Source organism: Neophocaena asiaeorientalis, unplaced genomic scaffold (assembly GCF_003031525.2).
Source record: "Neophocaena asiaeorientalis asiaeorientalis breed wild unplaced genomic scaffold, Neophocaena_asiaeorientalis_V1.1 scaffold1132, whole genome shotgun sequence".
NCBI classification, from domain to species: Eukaryota; Metazoa; Chordata; class Mammalia; order Artiodactyla; family Phocoenidae; genus Neophocaena; species Neophocaena asiaeorientalis.
In genome coordinates this window covers 512,611-528,707 of record NW_020174472.1, presented here as the reverse complement: position 1 = coordinate 528,707, position 16,097 = coordinate 512,611, and the positions used below count along the sequence as shown (strand labels likewise).

General features: G+C 49.1%; 1 protein-coding gene across 1 annotated transcript; it reads left to right on the top strand.

The window, feature by feature from the left end:
• The first annotated feature begins 3,394 nt into the window (after positions 1-3,394).
• On the top strand, positions 3,395-15,588 carry LOC112407812 (uncharacterized). The gene is made up of 7 exons (XM_024757236.1): positions 3,395-3,496; positions 5,371-5,460; positions 6,103-6,194; positions 9,200-9,305; positions 11,669-11,758; positions 13,713-13,804; positions 15,353-15,588. The coding sequence occupies exons 2-7, from the start codon at positions 5,391-5,393 to the stop codon at positions 15,533-15,535; spliced, it is 633 nt and encodes a 210-aa protein (XP_024613004.1). The 5' UTR covers positions 3,395-3,496; positions 5,371-5,390; the 3' UTR covers positions 15,536-15,588.
• Positions 15,589-16,097: the final 509 nt, after the last annotated feature.

The window sequence follows — 16,097 nt, the reverse complement described above, 5'->3', positions numbered from 1 at the left end:
CAACCCAAGATTCAAACCCAGGCAGGCTGGCTCCAGAGTCTATGCCCTTAACCATCATGGTAATAACCTCACACTGTGGACACTGGGACTTTCCCAGATGGTCACACAACTGTGAGTGGAAGGGCATCTTCCAACATTCATACCTTCCAAGATTCATAGCATCCATTCACTTACCTCTTCACATATTGTGTAAATACTTGGAATATGCATGCAGCACTTATGTTTAGACACAATAATGCCACTTAACTACAACAACAACAAAATCCACAGAAATTGTCGATTGAAGTAAAAATACACAATGTGAGAGCTGTGAGTTTCAGTATTTGGGGACTTACTGAGGACTATAGCCCAGGAAGCAGCCTCTCAGAGAGCTCTGAGGAACTGCTCCAAGCGGTAGGTAGGAGGTCAGTTTCTGTGTGATTTTGGAGAAGGGGTCCATGCAGTCAAGCACACATCACAGCACAAGGCTCCTGTTGGTCACGAAGAACAGGCGTCTCAGTCAATGATTTTAGTGCTTTTCTAAGTATGGGAAGATGCAAGAATCTTGGTTCATAGTATTTTTTTTTCTGAAAAACATCTAATTACCTGAGGGCCATTTCCACCACTTTCCCCAGAGCATAGAGTGCCTCACCCGGGTCTTCACCCTGAATTCCTTTCGGGGTGAACTGTAGGTGGTACGGAATGGTGGGCAGCATCCTTTAGTTGGCAAACTTCAGGAGCAAAGCCACAAGGGGTCGTGGAGGTGTCTCTGCTGAGGTTTCTGGGCTCCTCCAGGTGCCTGGTGGATGCTGGTCCTCAGCTCACCCAGGCTGGCTTCTCTTGGGGCACCAGGAGACCTGGCCCTGCTCCAAGTATCTTTCATCCTCCAGCAGGCTTGCCTGGTCATGTTCATCCTCATGGCAGGGGTAAAGACGCAAGAGAGAAACAAATACCAATTTCACAAGTACTTTTCAAGCTTCTGCTTGAATCACATTTTGCCAGCATCCCTTTGTCCAAAGCAATTCCATGGCCAAGTGCAAATTCAGAAGAGGAGGGCACTACGCACTTAGGGGGCAACAGGTTTGGACATGGGGGAGGGTAAAAAAACTGGGGCCATGTTTGCAACCTACCACAATGCAGGATTGTGATCATATCCCCAAGTTGCATCGGCTCCCACCTGTCAGAACACAAGAGGATTCACCAGCCAGGCACCTGGGAGGGAAGCCAGGAATGTGAGAGAGCCTCCACCTGCCAGGTGGCCCTTCTCAAGCGTCAGAAGTCTCTGGGAGGATATGTTATCAGTGTGAGGGATGAGGAAAGACTTCCTGTGTATGCCAAGTGTTCAGAGTCATCAGAGCACGCTTCCCAGATAGAAACGCTACAGGTGTCCTGAGTGTGGGAAAGCTTTCCCCGAAGACCCAACTCCTAATAATCACGGGAAATTCCACATAGCAGGGAAGCCGTGTGCATGCACCAAAGGTGGGGTCCTTCGGGCAGGTCTCCTCCCTGACGCACCACCAGAAAATTCATGTTGGAAAAGACTGTAAACTCTCCCAGTGTGAAAGCGCCTTTAGCTGGAATGCATGCGAACCCCCCCAGTGCAGGTAAAATGAGGGAACCTCTGTGGGTGGAATTTTCCTTCATTTCTCCTCAGAAGTTTTCTGGTAGATCAGACGTTCTCATTTGGGGTGATACTCCACTGCCCCTCCTGGAACTTCTCCACAATGTAGGGATATTATGGTTGGTCCAACGTGGTGGTGCTACTAGGCTCTAATGGGCAGGGGCCAAGGTTCCTCTACACCTCCCCCAATGCACAGGCACAGCCCCTGCACAAGGAATGTTCTGGCCCCAAATGTCAATAGCGATACTATGGGAAACTGCATTTGAGAAGGAATTCATTTTAATTTTCTTGCCCACAGCAAAGTAATCATGAACTTCATATGGCTACTTCAACGTAAAGGAGTCAAACATAAATAAAATTCGGAACAGAGTTTCTCAGCTTCTCCAGGCAAGTTTCAGTGGCCAAATGTGCTCAGGGGCTACCATACCGGACACTGCAGGTACAGAACATTTCCATGGGCACAGAAGGGTCTGTCTCAGGACTGCTTTAGATCTCGTAGGCTATCAGAATTATCACAAACTGTATCCCCCAGAAAGTGAAGATGTGGGCTTGGTGCTGTGAGAGACTGAAGAAGCACAGCCAGACAGAGCATCTTATCAATGGCTCTTGGAGACTCCTGGCTCCATGCACGGTCCTCTGGGCAGTTTGAGTCTCAGGGTGGCCAGTTCCCTGCCGGCAGGACAACCCCTCTGCCTGGGGCAGATTAACCAGTCGGTTACTGATAATGTAGATAAATGCTAACATTTCCTGGGCATTTCCCACCTGCCAGGTGTGGTGCTGAGCACTTTACCTAGATGATCTCATTTACCCTTCACCAGAGTCCTAGGAAATAGGAACTAATATGATCCCCATTTTATAGGAGATAAAAGCGAGGCTCTCATGAGCTTTTTCAAAACACTATCGTTTAAAATTTTCTACCAAATTCAAGACTATGTGCCTATTTGTATACTACGCTCTTTCAATTCACAGGATTCAATATTACAATATTTTTTCAATATTATTTTCATAAAATATTTCTTTTTTTTTAAAGACATGCCCGTTCAGTTGTCTGCTCAAACTGCCCTTTTGCCAGAGAGCAGCTTGGCTTTATCTACTCCAGGGTCTGGTACAGAAAATTCTCTAGGTCAGGGATGGGCAGACTCTGGTCATCCAGCCCACAGCCTGTTGTGTAAATAAGGGCTGTTGCCACAAGTACACCCATTCCTTACCTAACGTCTGGGCTGCTTTCATGCAAAGTGGAGTAGCTGCTACACAGACCCGATGGCCCAGAATTCTAAAGTATTTGCCATGACATCCTTGACAAGAAAGGTGACTGACCTTGCTTCGTATAGATGCCAAACTGAAATCAATACGGGTGGAGGTGTGAGAATGGTTAGAAAAAGGAGGGAAAATGGTGAACTCTGGGGACTGTGATGCACAGCGTAAAAGATATTTCGTGTTTGAGTCCAGGGCACAGGCTGCATACATGTGTTCCTCCGTGTGTGGTGTGTGTTTGTTCATATTCGAAGAACAAGTTTAGAAATACTACGTACTCTTATTTCCTGCACAAGTAATTCTCAACCACTAAAACCCTGCCCAGGGCGACCTTCTAAATTGCTTTCCCTAACGAACGAGGACGAAGAGGCCCCCGACCCTCCCCACTATTAACGGAATCGCAGCGAACACGCTGACGCCTGTGCTGGTGTCAGAGACAGTTTTAACCACCTGACTTGTGTTTGCGGGCGGGGGTTGGGGGGTGTGCGTGTCGCTGAGCAGCTCAGCCCTGTTCATTCGCGCGAGTTTGTCCACCGCGTCCCCGGGCATCTCCGGAGCCAGCTCTGCGCGGGCGCCAAGGACAAGCACTGAGCAAGCCTGCCCGCTCCTGCCCAGCGGCCCAGCCAGAAGCCGGGTCCGGAGGTCAGTCCCGCGGCTGCAGCTCTGAAGGGTCTGCGCCATGCGGCGGGGTCGCAGCGCGGGGCGGTTGTGTGTGTGTGTGTGTGTGTGTGCATGTCCAGGACTGCCTGTGAGGAGGGCATTCAGTACTGACAAGCACGCCTGCCCACCTGAGTGGCGGTGGTCTCTGAGTTTCCCTGGAGTGTGTCTGCAGGTGTGCTTGTGTCGTCATGCCCTGGTTTCCCCAGTGTTCTTCTGAAAATGTATGTCTCTAACAATTGTGTGTGTGTCTATCTGGCCGGGTGTTCCCGCTCTTTGACGCACCTTGTATTTGCACGATTATGTGTGAGGGTCTGTGATGGGTCTTATTCTTTAAAAAGGCTTAGAGGGAGAGGTTTGACTCTAAGTTACCAGACAGTGTGTTCTGAGTGTGTGTGTGTATTTAATCATATTGTATCCTCAGGCTTAATATTTATAGTCCTCATTTTCATGACAGCGCAAGAGGTAAAATAACCCCTGAATCAGGGATTGCAGGTAAAATACAGGACACCTGCTTAAATTTGAATTTCAGATAAATAATGAATTACCTTTTAGTATAAATATGTCCTGAATATTTCATGGGACTTACCTATACTTAAACATAATTTAACAAAATAAATAAAAAATGATTTTTATGCAGACATGACCCATGCAGTGTTTGAACATCCTTATTGTAAAAAATGATTTGTGTATCTCAAATTCAAATCTCAGTTTGCTGTGTATTTCTTGTAATCTTGTTGTTGTTAAATCTGGCGAGCTTGATCCTTGAGGTCTCTCAGCTCGTGACTGGAAGCCTGGAACCCCCCAGTGCACCCTCCAGACACACTGCACAAAGTACTGCCCAAAGTAAGGCTAGGGTGGAGGCGGGGCCCCAGGACCCCACAGCTGAGCCTGCTGCTAGGCACCCTCGCTGCAGTGCTGGCCGCTCCCCAGGGGCTGTGGTGAGGGGTCTGTGGACCGGCCCCCTCGTCTTCACAGCAGTCGTGAGAGGCAGTCTTAAGACTTAAGACTTAAGCCTCCTGTACCAGAATGGGGCCCCTGAGTCCAGGGAAGCAAGGTCCTGGTCTGAACCATTTGGTCAAGCTGCCTTGTAGCCTTAGGACAGGGCTGAAATATCGCACTAGGAATGATGGCCATGAGGTGCACCTTTTGAGTGTCTGCTGTATGCCAGACACCAGAGGCCCTTTTGATACTCAGTTAACTGACATTCACCTTCAGGGTCCCAGCTTTTTGTGGCATAATATTTTTTCATTTTTACTTATTTACAAAACAGAGACAGACTCACAGACTTAGAGAACGAACTTACGGTTACCAGTGGGGAAGGGATAGTTGGTGAGTTTGGGATTGACATGTACACACTGCCATATTTAAAATGGATAACAAACAAGGACCTACTGTATATCACAGGGAACTCTGCTCAATGTTGTGTGGCAGCCTGGCTGGGAGGGGAGTCTGGGGGAGAATGGATACGTGTATATGTATGGCTGAGTCACTTTGCAGTGCACCTGAAACTGTCACATTGTTAACCGGCTATACTCCAATATAAAATAAAAAGATTTTTTAAAAAGGTAATATTTCTTCATTGTTTAAATGGTCATAAACCCCACACCCATGAGCCCTGCCCTTGCCCTTGCCAGGTGCCATGGCAATCGCTCTCCCCACATCACACACTGGGCCTTGGAAGAACACTAGAGGGAGGCATTGCCAACACTTCCCCTTGGATGTTGGGGACCTGGAGACTTGGGGAGGGGATGAAGCTGTCTGAGTCCACCTGACATCTGAGAGCGGTGCTGGGGTTCACACCCAGGCCATCTGGGTCCCCAACCCAGACACTGACTGCTCTGGTCTCCTGTCCATAGGGAACACCTGTGGTGTCACGATGCTACCTCTCAGCACCATCGAGGGCCAGGAAACGGAGGCGGTGCAGACCAAGCCGCCGGAGAAAGGAGGTGAGACACACGTGGGGTGGAAAACTGTGCGCAGGTGGCAGTGGGGAGGGTCTCCAGGGTAAGGCTAATGGGGAAGTATTGACCCTGAAGACTGATCCCAACCCCAAATATCTCCCACTGGCTCTTCCTGGGAAAGGAGTGTCCTGAGGGGCTCCCAGGATGGAACCACCAGACATCACCTCATGTCAGTAGGTCCTGTCACTGGCCTGCTCAGACCCTTCAGAGATCTCTTGAGAGCTGAATGAATTTGGGCTCCTTTCTGTGGCCTGGACACCCCTGTTGTCTTACCCCAGCCCCTTCACTCACTGACATTCCCAGTCTGTTCCCTGTGGGTCTTCAGGATGCAATTTAAGGCATGTCTGCAGGTGCTGCTGTGCAACCTCCAGCAAGTGTTCTAACCTCTCTGTGCCTTGGTTTCCTCATCTCTAAAGTGGGATGATGACAGTAGCCATTTCAGAGAGTTATTATGAAGAACCAAAAAAGATAATACATGTAAAATACTTAAATACATGCCTGGCACAAAGCAAGTACTCCACATATATTAGCTCTTGTCAGTGGTTTCATGATGAAGATTTTATTATTATTGAGTTTCTCAAGCCTCTGAGGGCAAGATGGCCTCATGCCTCTTTCCTCCTCCCTCAGTCCTGCTTTCTGAGAACCCTGATGATCCACCAAAGAAGCCCATCAGAATGAAGGGAACGATGTTATTCAGAGTCCTGCCGTTCTGTCCTGTGGTAAGTCTGCTTGTTTCCTCCCTTTGGCCAGAGGCCCCTGGGTTCTGAGAAGTCAGGTACATCCACCACCATCTCTGCCCAGCAGAGACCCTTGGGTGGCTGGGTGCCCCTTTGTCCATCTCTCATTCCGGTTGTGGCCCCATCTTGTGGGGGATAGTTTTCCTTGAAGATGCTGCCCTCTTTCCTGCCTTCTTTTCTTTGCTAATTCCTGCCTCTGCTCCAATGTCACCTCCTCCGTGAAGCCTCCCTTGCTCACTTTTTCTCCATTTTTCTCCAACCCCCTTGCCTTGCTGAAGTTTTTTCAGAGTAATTATTGCTACCTGAGAGCATACCTTGTATCTGTGTGTTCATCATCTGTTTTCCCTACTAGAGTAGTGCTTGGGGGCAGGAACCTCCTCTGTTCCTCCATGACATACCCCTGTGTGTAGAACAGATGTAACCAGCGTTAGGCACTGTATACACATGGGCTGATTAAGTGAGGGAATGAATTACGTAAGGGTCCCTCCTGCGTAGGCAGCTGTGGCTTTGTCCACCTGGACACCATTCCTCCTTCTGCTACTAACACCCTTGATTTTTCTTGGGGGACCACCTGTCTCCATGCACTATGGATGGATCCGATCCCATCCTCAGACCAGCTCCAGGTATGCCCCTGACCAGTCAGAGCCAGCAATGCCAAGGTTCCCTATGATTGGTTCCAGGCTGAGCAGGTGACTCAACCTTAGCCAATGAGGCATCTGCTCTGTCTCTGGGATTCTTAACAGGTGGGAGGGGAGTTTGGAGCAGCCCTGATGGGGAACCATGGGGGCCATGGGGAGAGGTCAGGGGAGGCACAGGGTGAGGATGCTCGCAAGAACACGTTTCCTATTAGTGCCTGCAGCAGTCCCAGGGAGGACTCTCTAGAAATCTTATTAGAAAAAAAATGTAAGAGTCACAGATTTTGCAAAGCAGTACAAAGATCATCCAGATTCACCAATTGTTAACACTTTTTCTATTTGCATGTTTTCTCATATATATATAATATACATATACATTATATATAATATACATATGTATCCCTCAGTGTGTATGGCCTTAGAAAGAGAATATTCTCTTTGGTAAGTGTGAGACTGTTGTAACATTTGGGCTTTTAACTCTTACATGCTCTTTCATCTAATCTAACGTCCATATTCCTGGTGTGTTAGTTTAATACCTAATGTCTTTTTGACGTTCTTTTTCCTCTTACACAAGGTCTCATCTAGGCTTCTTAGTAATGTATCTTTAGTCTCCTTAAGCTGGAAAAGCCTCTCAGCCCTTCTTTGCCTCTTACAACATTGACGATTTTGAAGACCAGAGTCACACCCTGCCCCATATTGATGGCTTTTTATTTTGTTGTTTTTGTTGTTGTTTTGACCCATTCCCCCTAATGAGATTCAGGGTAAGCTATGATCTCTTCAATACCACCTAAGCGATGCCCTGTCCTTCTCAGGACATCACATCTAGATGCACACGAGGTGTTGCATGTGAGAAGGAATTCAGGTATAATTTTCTCTGCAACACAGTAATCACCAACTAACTGCATGAGGCTACTTCAATGTAAATGAATCAATCTTAAAAAAAATTCAAAACACGGTTTCTCAGCCGCTCAGGGCAGGTTTCTGTGGCCAGATGTGGCCAGTACCTACCGCACTGGACAGTGCAGGTACAGAATGTTTCTATGGTCACAGAAGGGTCTGTCTCAGGACTGCTTTAGATCTCGTAGGCTATCAGAATTATCACAGAGCATAGCCCCCAGAAAGTGAGGTTGTGGGCTTGGTGCTGTGAGACACTGAAGAAGCACAGCCAGATGGAGCATCTTATCAATGGCTCTTGGAGACTCCTGGCTCCATGCACGGTCCTCTGGGCAGTTTGAGTCTCAGGGTGGCCAGTGCCCTGCCCGCAGGACACCCCCCTCTGCCTGGGGCAGATTAACCAGTCGGTTGCTGATAATGTTGGATAAATGCTAACATTTCCTGGGCACTTTCCACCTGTCAGGTATGGAGCTGAACACTTTAATGATCTCGTGTAACCTTCACCAGAGTCCAAGAAATAGGAACTAATATGATCCCCAATGTATAGGAGAGAAACCCAAGGCTCATGAGAGCTTTCTTAAGGTTGTTATTTCAAATTTTGTACATAATCAAGACTCAATGGCTGTTTTTATATTACACTCTTTTCATTCTCAGGATCCATATCTTCATAAAGTATTTCCTTTTTAAAAGAAAAACAACAAAGTGTATCTGTTCACATTTCTGCTCAAACTGCCCTTTTGCCAGAGAGCAGCTTGGCTTCATCTACTGAAGGAGCTGGCACAGAAAATTGTCTAGGTCAGGAGTGGGCAGACTCTGGCCATCCAGCCGCAGCCTGTAGTGTAAATAAGGGCTCATTAGCACAGCCACGTCCATCCTTAGGTAGGGTCTGGGCTGCTTTCCTGCAAAGTCCAGTAGCTGTGACACAGCCTGTATGGTCCAGATAGGGTAAACTATTCGCCATGACATCCTTGACAACAAAGGTGACTGATCTGGCTTTGAATAGATGCCAGACTGAAGTCAATACGGGTGAAAGTGTGAGAATGTTTAGAAAAAGGAGGGAAACTCTTGAACTACTGTGAGTGTAATACAGTATATAAAAGATATTTTGTGTTTGGGTCCAGTGTACATGCTACGTACATGTCTTTCTAGGTGTGTGCGGCATATATTTCCTCATATTCAAATAAGAAGTTTAGAAACAGTACTTACCCTTATTACCTGCATAACTGATTCTCATTCTGTTAAAACCTGCCCATGGCGACCTCCTTAACTGGTTCCTCTAACGAATGAGGCCCCCGACCCTCCTCCCTAAAACTAAAATTGCAGCCAACACTCAGACACCTGTGCTGGTGTCAGAGACTGTTTTAACCACCTGACTTCTGTTTGGGGCCCGGGATGGGGGAGTGCTTTGCGTGACGCTGAGACACTCAGCTCTGTTCATTCCTGCGAGTTTGTCCACAGATTCCCTGGACATCTTCGGAGCCAGCGCTACCCGGGCGCCAAGAACAAGCGCTGAGCAAGCCCGCCCGCTCCTGCCCAGCGGCCCAGCCAGAAGCCGGGTCCGGAGGTCAGTCCCGAGGCCGCAGCTGTAAAGGGTTTGCGCCATCCGGGCGGGGGCGCAGCGCGGGCCGGGGTCGGGGGGGAGGGGAGAGGGGGCGGCCGGATGGCGCTGCGGGGTCCCTGCGGGGAGGGCGGGGCCGCCTGGCCAGGATGCGCCGGTGCGTTCGGGGCAATAGGGCTCAGGAGCTGCTGCCTAGGAGCCCCTGAGACCCGATGGTGCCCGCGGTGGGGCCCCTTGATGAACCCGCGTCTCCCCTGAGGGCGGCCAGGATGCTCAGACCCTTCCGAGTCGCAGGGCGACTCCAGGTCCGAGGATTTCTCTGGCCGCTGGGAGGAGGGAAGAGTGGAAGGGACAGAGGAGTTTGGGGTGTCAGTAGTAGGGGTGGCGGGGACTCCGTCCAGGACAGGTGGAGGAGGAGCCCGGGTCCTGGTCCTGAGGTTTTAGGGGGTAGGACGGGCAGACGGGGGACTCTGTAGTTGGATGGAGGAGGCGGGAGGTATGGGGGCTGGTCTCACACCTAAGAGGCCAGTTAGGTGTCAGGGGTTCGGTTATCTCACTGGCCGAATAAAAATATAGGAACATGACTTTGGGGGGAGCCCATAGAGCAGTTTTAGAGGAGGAGCGGGGAGTTCCTCCGGAAAGGTTTGGGGGTTCACTAAGAACGAATAACAAGGTTCGCAGAGAAGCGCGCTTGGAAAACAGCTTTTGAGCCGCCAGCGCCTCTGTGCGCCTGCGTGCTGCGGGTGGGGGCAGGGAGCCTGTTTGGGGCGCGCATCTTTGAGGGGCAGCCTCGGGGGCATGGGCCCTGGGTGTCAGCCAGAGGGAAATTGTGTGGGAGGGTGATGTGTAATTTCAGCTGGTGCATCTGCAGTTTTGTGTGTCCCGAGTGTGAGTGTGTGAGTGTGTGTGTGTGTGCGCGCGTGTGCAGGATTGCCTGTGAATGTGGCGTTCAGTACTGACAAGCAGGTCTGCCTGCTTGAGTAGTGGGGGTCTCAGATTTCCCTGGAGTGTGTCTGCAGATGTCGGTGTGTCGTTATGCCCTGGTTTCCTCAGTGTTCATCTGAAAACGTGCGTTTCTGTGTGTGTGTACCTGGCCGGCTGGTCCCACTCTATGATGCACTTAAATTTGCACGATTATGTGTGACAGTCTGTGATGGCTCTTAAGCATCTTAAAAAGGCTTCAAAGAAGAGGTTTGACTCTAAGTTACCAGATAGTGTGTTCTGAGTGTGTGTGTGTGTATTTAATCATATTTAATCCTCATGTTTAATCATTTATTTTCCTCATTTTCATGGACGGGAAAGCTGACAGCACAAGAGGTTAAAAAACCCCTGAATCGGGGCTTGCCAGGTAAAATACAGGATGCTTACTTCAATTTGAATTTAAGACAAATAATGAATTACCTTTTAGTATAAGTATGTTCCAAATATTTCATGGGACTTGCCTATACTTCAACATAATTTAGAAAACTAAATAAAAGATGACTTTTTATGTAGACATGCCCCAGGCAGTGTTCGGATATGCTATACTAAAAAATGATTTGTGTATCTAAAATTCAAATCTCAGTTTGCTGTGTATTTGTTGTAATGTCTTTTTGTTATATCTGGCAAACTTAATCCTTGAGATCTCTTGACAAGTGACTGGCAGCCTGGAACCCCCCCAGCCCACCCCTTCCAGACACACTGGTCCAAGCCCTGCCCAGGGTAAAGCTGGAGTGGAGGCGGGGTCCCAGGACCCCACAGCTGAGCCTGCTGCTAGGCACCCTTGCTGCAGTGCTGGCCCCTCCCAAAGGGCTGTGGTGAGGTGTCTGTGGACCGGTCCCCTCATCTTTACAGCCGTCCTGAGAGGTAATCACATAAGCATCCTGTACCAGAAGGGGTCCCAAGGCCAGGGAAGTGAGGTCCTGGTCTGAACCATTTGGTCAAGCTGCAATGTAGCTTTAGGACAGCCCTGAAATACAGCACTGGGAATGCTAACCGTGAGCGCACTTATTTAGTGCCTGCCACATGCCAGACACCACAGGCCCTTTTGATATCCAGTTAACTGTTATTCACCTTCAGGGTCCCAGCTTTTTGTGTCAAGATATTTCTCCTTCTTCTTAAAGGGGCATAAACACCAGACCCATGATCCCTGCCCTTGCCCTTGCCAGGCGTCATGCCATATGCTCTCCCCAGATCATGCACTGGGCCTTGGAAGAACACTAGAGGCAGGCATTGCCAACACTTCCCCTTGGATGTTGGGGACCTGGAGACTTGGGGAGGAGATAGAGCTGTCTGAGTCCATCCGACACCTGAGAGCAGTGCTGGGGTTCACACCCGGGCCATCTGGGTGCCCAGCCCAGGCACTGACTGCTCTGGTCTCCTGTCCATAGGGAACACCTGTGGTGTCACGATGCTACCTCTCAGCACCATCGAGGGCCAGGAAACGGAGGCGGTGCAGACCAAGCCGCCGGAGAAAGGAGGTGAGACACACATGGGGTGGAAAACTGTGCGCAGGTGGCAGTGGGGAGGGCCCCTCGGGGAGACCTGATGAGGAAGGGTTGACCCTGAAGACTGATCCCAACCCCAAATATCTCCCACTGGCTCTTCCTGGGAAGGGAGGGCCCTGAGGGGCATCCAGGATGGAACATCCCCGACATCCCCTCATGTCAGTGGGTCTTGTCTCTCCCCTGTTCAGAGCCTGCAGGGGTGTCTCTTGGGTCTCCTGGGAGCTGGAATCAATCTGGGCTCCTTTCTGTGATCTGGTCACCTGCCTGGACTGCCCCTGCATCCAGTTGCCAGGTCTAGGGGCTACGAGGTCATTTGTTTGGGATATGATGGAGGCCTGACCCAAGGATTTAGCTGAGGGGATGGGCAAGAGTGGGGTAGGTTGTGGACCCTGCTGGTGGCTTGGTCTCATGAGTGAGGGATTCTGGGTCTGTTGTGATGCTTCCTTTCTGAAACGTCTTACTTTGTGATAATTTTATATCCACAAGAAGTTGCCATAATAGTACATAGAAGTTCCATGGACACTTCATCCCATTTCCCCCAGTATCTTTATTTTATATGATGATACTACAACATCAAAACTAGCCCATGGATATTCGCACAATCCATGTGTGTTTTTACTTGTGTTTCATCACATCTATAGCTGTGTGTAACCATCATACAAAACAAGATACAGGCCACTTTTTAAGCTACATACTCCCTTACCAGAGGTAGCTACTTTCCAGCTTCTTGTCCAATCTTCCAGAATGTTCTATGCTCACTCATACAGACAAGGATGTGTATCTGTTACTATGTATTTATGTCTGATGTACTGTGTGTACTCTATATGCCACTGCCGGTTCCTATTTTGTCTTCTTTCATTTAATTCTGATCTGACACTTGGTATCTTCCAGTCCCAGTCCCAGTGCTTTCCAAGCACCCAATCACTCATGCTTCACAACTCTGTGAGGTAAGGACAGTGATTGCCCCATTTTGCAGATGGGAAATCTGAGGGGTGACAGGGATGAATGATTAGCTCATGCTGGGATTTGAAGCGTTTGGCCTCGGGGTCTTTGACCTTAAGCTCTGTGTCCCCTGTCCATCCTGGGGACTCTTCCCCACAAGATGACAAGTTTGTGTTCCAGCTGTCTGGCATTCCATGGTCTGTCTGTCCTGTACTGTAGTTTATTTAACCTGGTTCCTGCAGGTGGCCATGCGGGTTATTCCCAGTCTTTGAGGAAGACAATAAATGCAAGTAGAGATAAGATTATAGTTGGGTCATATGGCACACAGGGGAGTACACCCTGGACAATATGTTTAAAAGGGGGAATGGCTGCATCAAAGGAGGATGTGCATTTGTAATTTGGTGAGTTTGACTGAATGGTCCTCGGTAGAGAGGCGGATTTCCATTCCCAGCAGGAGTGTAGGAGTTTCTAAGAAAATATCTGGATTTGTTGGTAGCTTTGAAATATCAGGGGATTTCACTCTAAATCAAGACATCTGTCTTCTGTGGGGAAACTAGACAATTTTCTGGAGAGGCATCCCCACAGGCAGCTGCATATCAGCTGTCCCTTCCTCCTGGACACGGGCTCCCCAGGGTGCCACCATCTCCAGAGACCCTGTTGTCTTACCCCAGCCCCTTCACTCACTGACATTCCCTCTCTGTTCCCTGTGGGCCTTCGGGATTCAATTTAATGCATGTCTGCAGGCGCTGCTGTGCAACCTCCAGCAAGTGTCCTAACCTCTGTGCCTTGGTTTCCTCATCTCTAAAGTGGGATGATAGTAGCCATCTCAGAGTTATTAAGTTATTACTTAAAAGAGTGCCTGACACATAGCAAGTACTTAACACATATTAGTTCTTGTCAATGATTTTATGATGAAGTTATTATTATTGGGTTCCTCAAGCCTCAGAGGGCAAAATGGCCTCATGAGTCTTTCCTCCTCTCTCAGCCCTGCTTTCTGAGAACCCTGATGAACCACGAAAGAAGTCCACTGGAATGAAGGGAAGACTGTCATTCAGAGTTCTGCCGATCTGCCCCATGGTAAGCCTGCCTGTTTCCTCCCTTCCATCAGAAGCCCCTGGATTCTGAGAGCTCAGGCACATCTGCCAGCCTCTCTGCCCAGCAGAGACCCTTGGGTGGCTAGGTGCCCCTGTGCCCCCAGGGATGTGGCCCCATACTCTGGGGGATGGTTTTCCTTGAGGATGCTGCCTTCTTTCCTGCCTCCTTCTCTTTCCTAATTCCTGCCTCTTCTCCAATGTCACCTCCTCCATGAAGCCTCCCTTGGACACTTCCTCCCCATCTGGATCTAACCCCCTGCCTTGCTGAATTTTTTTCAGAGTAATTATTGCTACCTGAGAGAATACCTTCTATCTGTGTGTTCATCATCTGTCTTCACTACTAGAGTAGTTCTGTGAGGGTGGGGGGCAGGACCCTGCTCTGTTGTTCAATGACATATCCCTGTGCATAGAACAGATGTAACCAGCGGTAGGCACTGTACACAGGTGGGCTGATTAAATGGAGGAATGAATTAGGGAACGATCCCTGCTGAGGCAGGCTGCTATGAATTTGTCCACCTGGATACCATTCCTCCTTCTTCTGCTAACACCTTTGATTTTTCTTGGGGGACCACCTGTCTCTATGCACCTCGGATGGATCTGATCCCATCCTCAGACCAGCTCCAGGTATGCCCCTGACCAATCAGAGCCGGCAATGCCAAGGTTCCCCATGATTGGTTCCCGGCAGGGCACGTTGACTCAACCTTGGCCAATAAGGCATGTGCTCTGTCTCTGGGATTCTTAACAGGCAGGAGCGGAGCTCGCAAGAACGCCTTTCCTGTTAGAGCCTGCATAGTAATGTATCTTTAGTCTCTTTAAGCTGGAAAATCCCCTCAGTCTTTCTTTGCCTCTTATGACCCTGAGGAGTCTGAAGACCAGAGTCACACCTCGTACAATGTTGATTGCTTTTTTGGTTCTGTTTTGTTTCATTTCTTTCCTTGTTTGTTTTTTATGCTGTCCCTCTAATGACATTCAGGATAAGCTATGATCTCTGGAATACCACCTAAGTGATGCCCTGTCGTTATCAGAACATCACATCTAGATGCACCCTAGGTCTGTCTGCCATCGTTGGTGATACGAATTTTGCTCCACTCAGCTGAGATGCTTGTCCCTTTTCTCCACTGAATACTTCTGATTTTTGTTTTCCCCATGGAACTAACTAATGAGATATCAGTGGGGCGACACTGTAGATGAACCAAATAATCTAGAAACAGAGAGCATTCTGATTGGTTCATTTCGGGTCCTGTGCTCCTTTCCCCCACCACAAGAACAGAAGTATGGGATGAGGCAGCTATTCTCAACCAAAGGCAGTTTATCCCCCAGGGGACACCTTCGGTGTCTGGAACATTTTTCTTTGTCACAGCTAAAGGAATGGTGCTGCCGGCACCTGGTGGTAGAGGCCAGAGATGACGCTCAACATCCTGCCATGTACAGGATGCCCCCCCCCCCGACTACAAAGAATGATCTGACCCCAAAATGTCATTACTGTGACACGAATGTTCTCTTCTTTCTTCTCTGCTCTCTTTCCTTCCAGCCAAGTGTTTGCTTCACCTATTACTTGGAACCGGATGACCCTGACTCTGATTCCCAATTTCCTCCTGAGCATTTGAAACCTGACCCAAATTGCACCTTCGTTCCTCTGCCTGTGTTAGAGTTTCATGAAATCAAGGTGTGTGAATGTCCCCTGTGCTGTCTCAGCTTTGTCACTGCTTCCTAATACCTGAGCTCCCTCTGCTTCCTGCTCTTGACTCAGCACCCTGGAATCATGCATGCTGGGCTACTGTGATGTAAAATCCCCAAATACAGCTGCTTAAATAAACCGAACTTGATGTCTCTCTCATGATTGTGGTCTGTGTGTAAAACTCCCAGGGCTGGGGTGTTACATCCCCGTGGAGTTGGGCAGCCTTTCCCACCTTGACCTTGGTGCTCTGTGCCATGTGGCTGGAGAGGGCTCACCCCCACATCCCATCCACATTGTGGCTCAGGGGAAGGGGAGGAGGATGAGGGAAGGGGAAGCCACACTTTAGTCCTTCAGAGGACAACTCCTACAAGATGCCCAGATCACTTTTCCTTAAACCTCATTGGCCAGAACATAGTCACATGACCAATCTAGCTGCAAGAGATGCTGGGAAGTGCAGTCCTTAGCTGGGCAATCCTGTGTCACCTACTAGCTTCTATTATTATAGCAAAGGGGAATGGCTATTGTGTCCCCCCTGACCAGGTCTCTTATGTTAATTTAGCCCCGGCACCAGGCTGTGATGAACACATGAATGAATAAA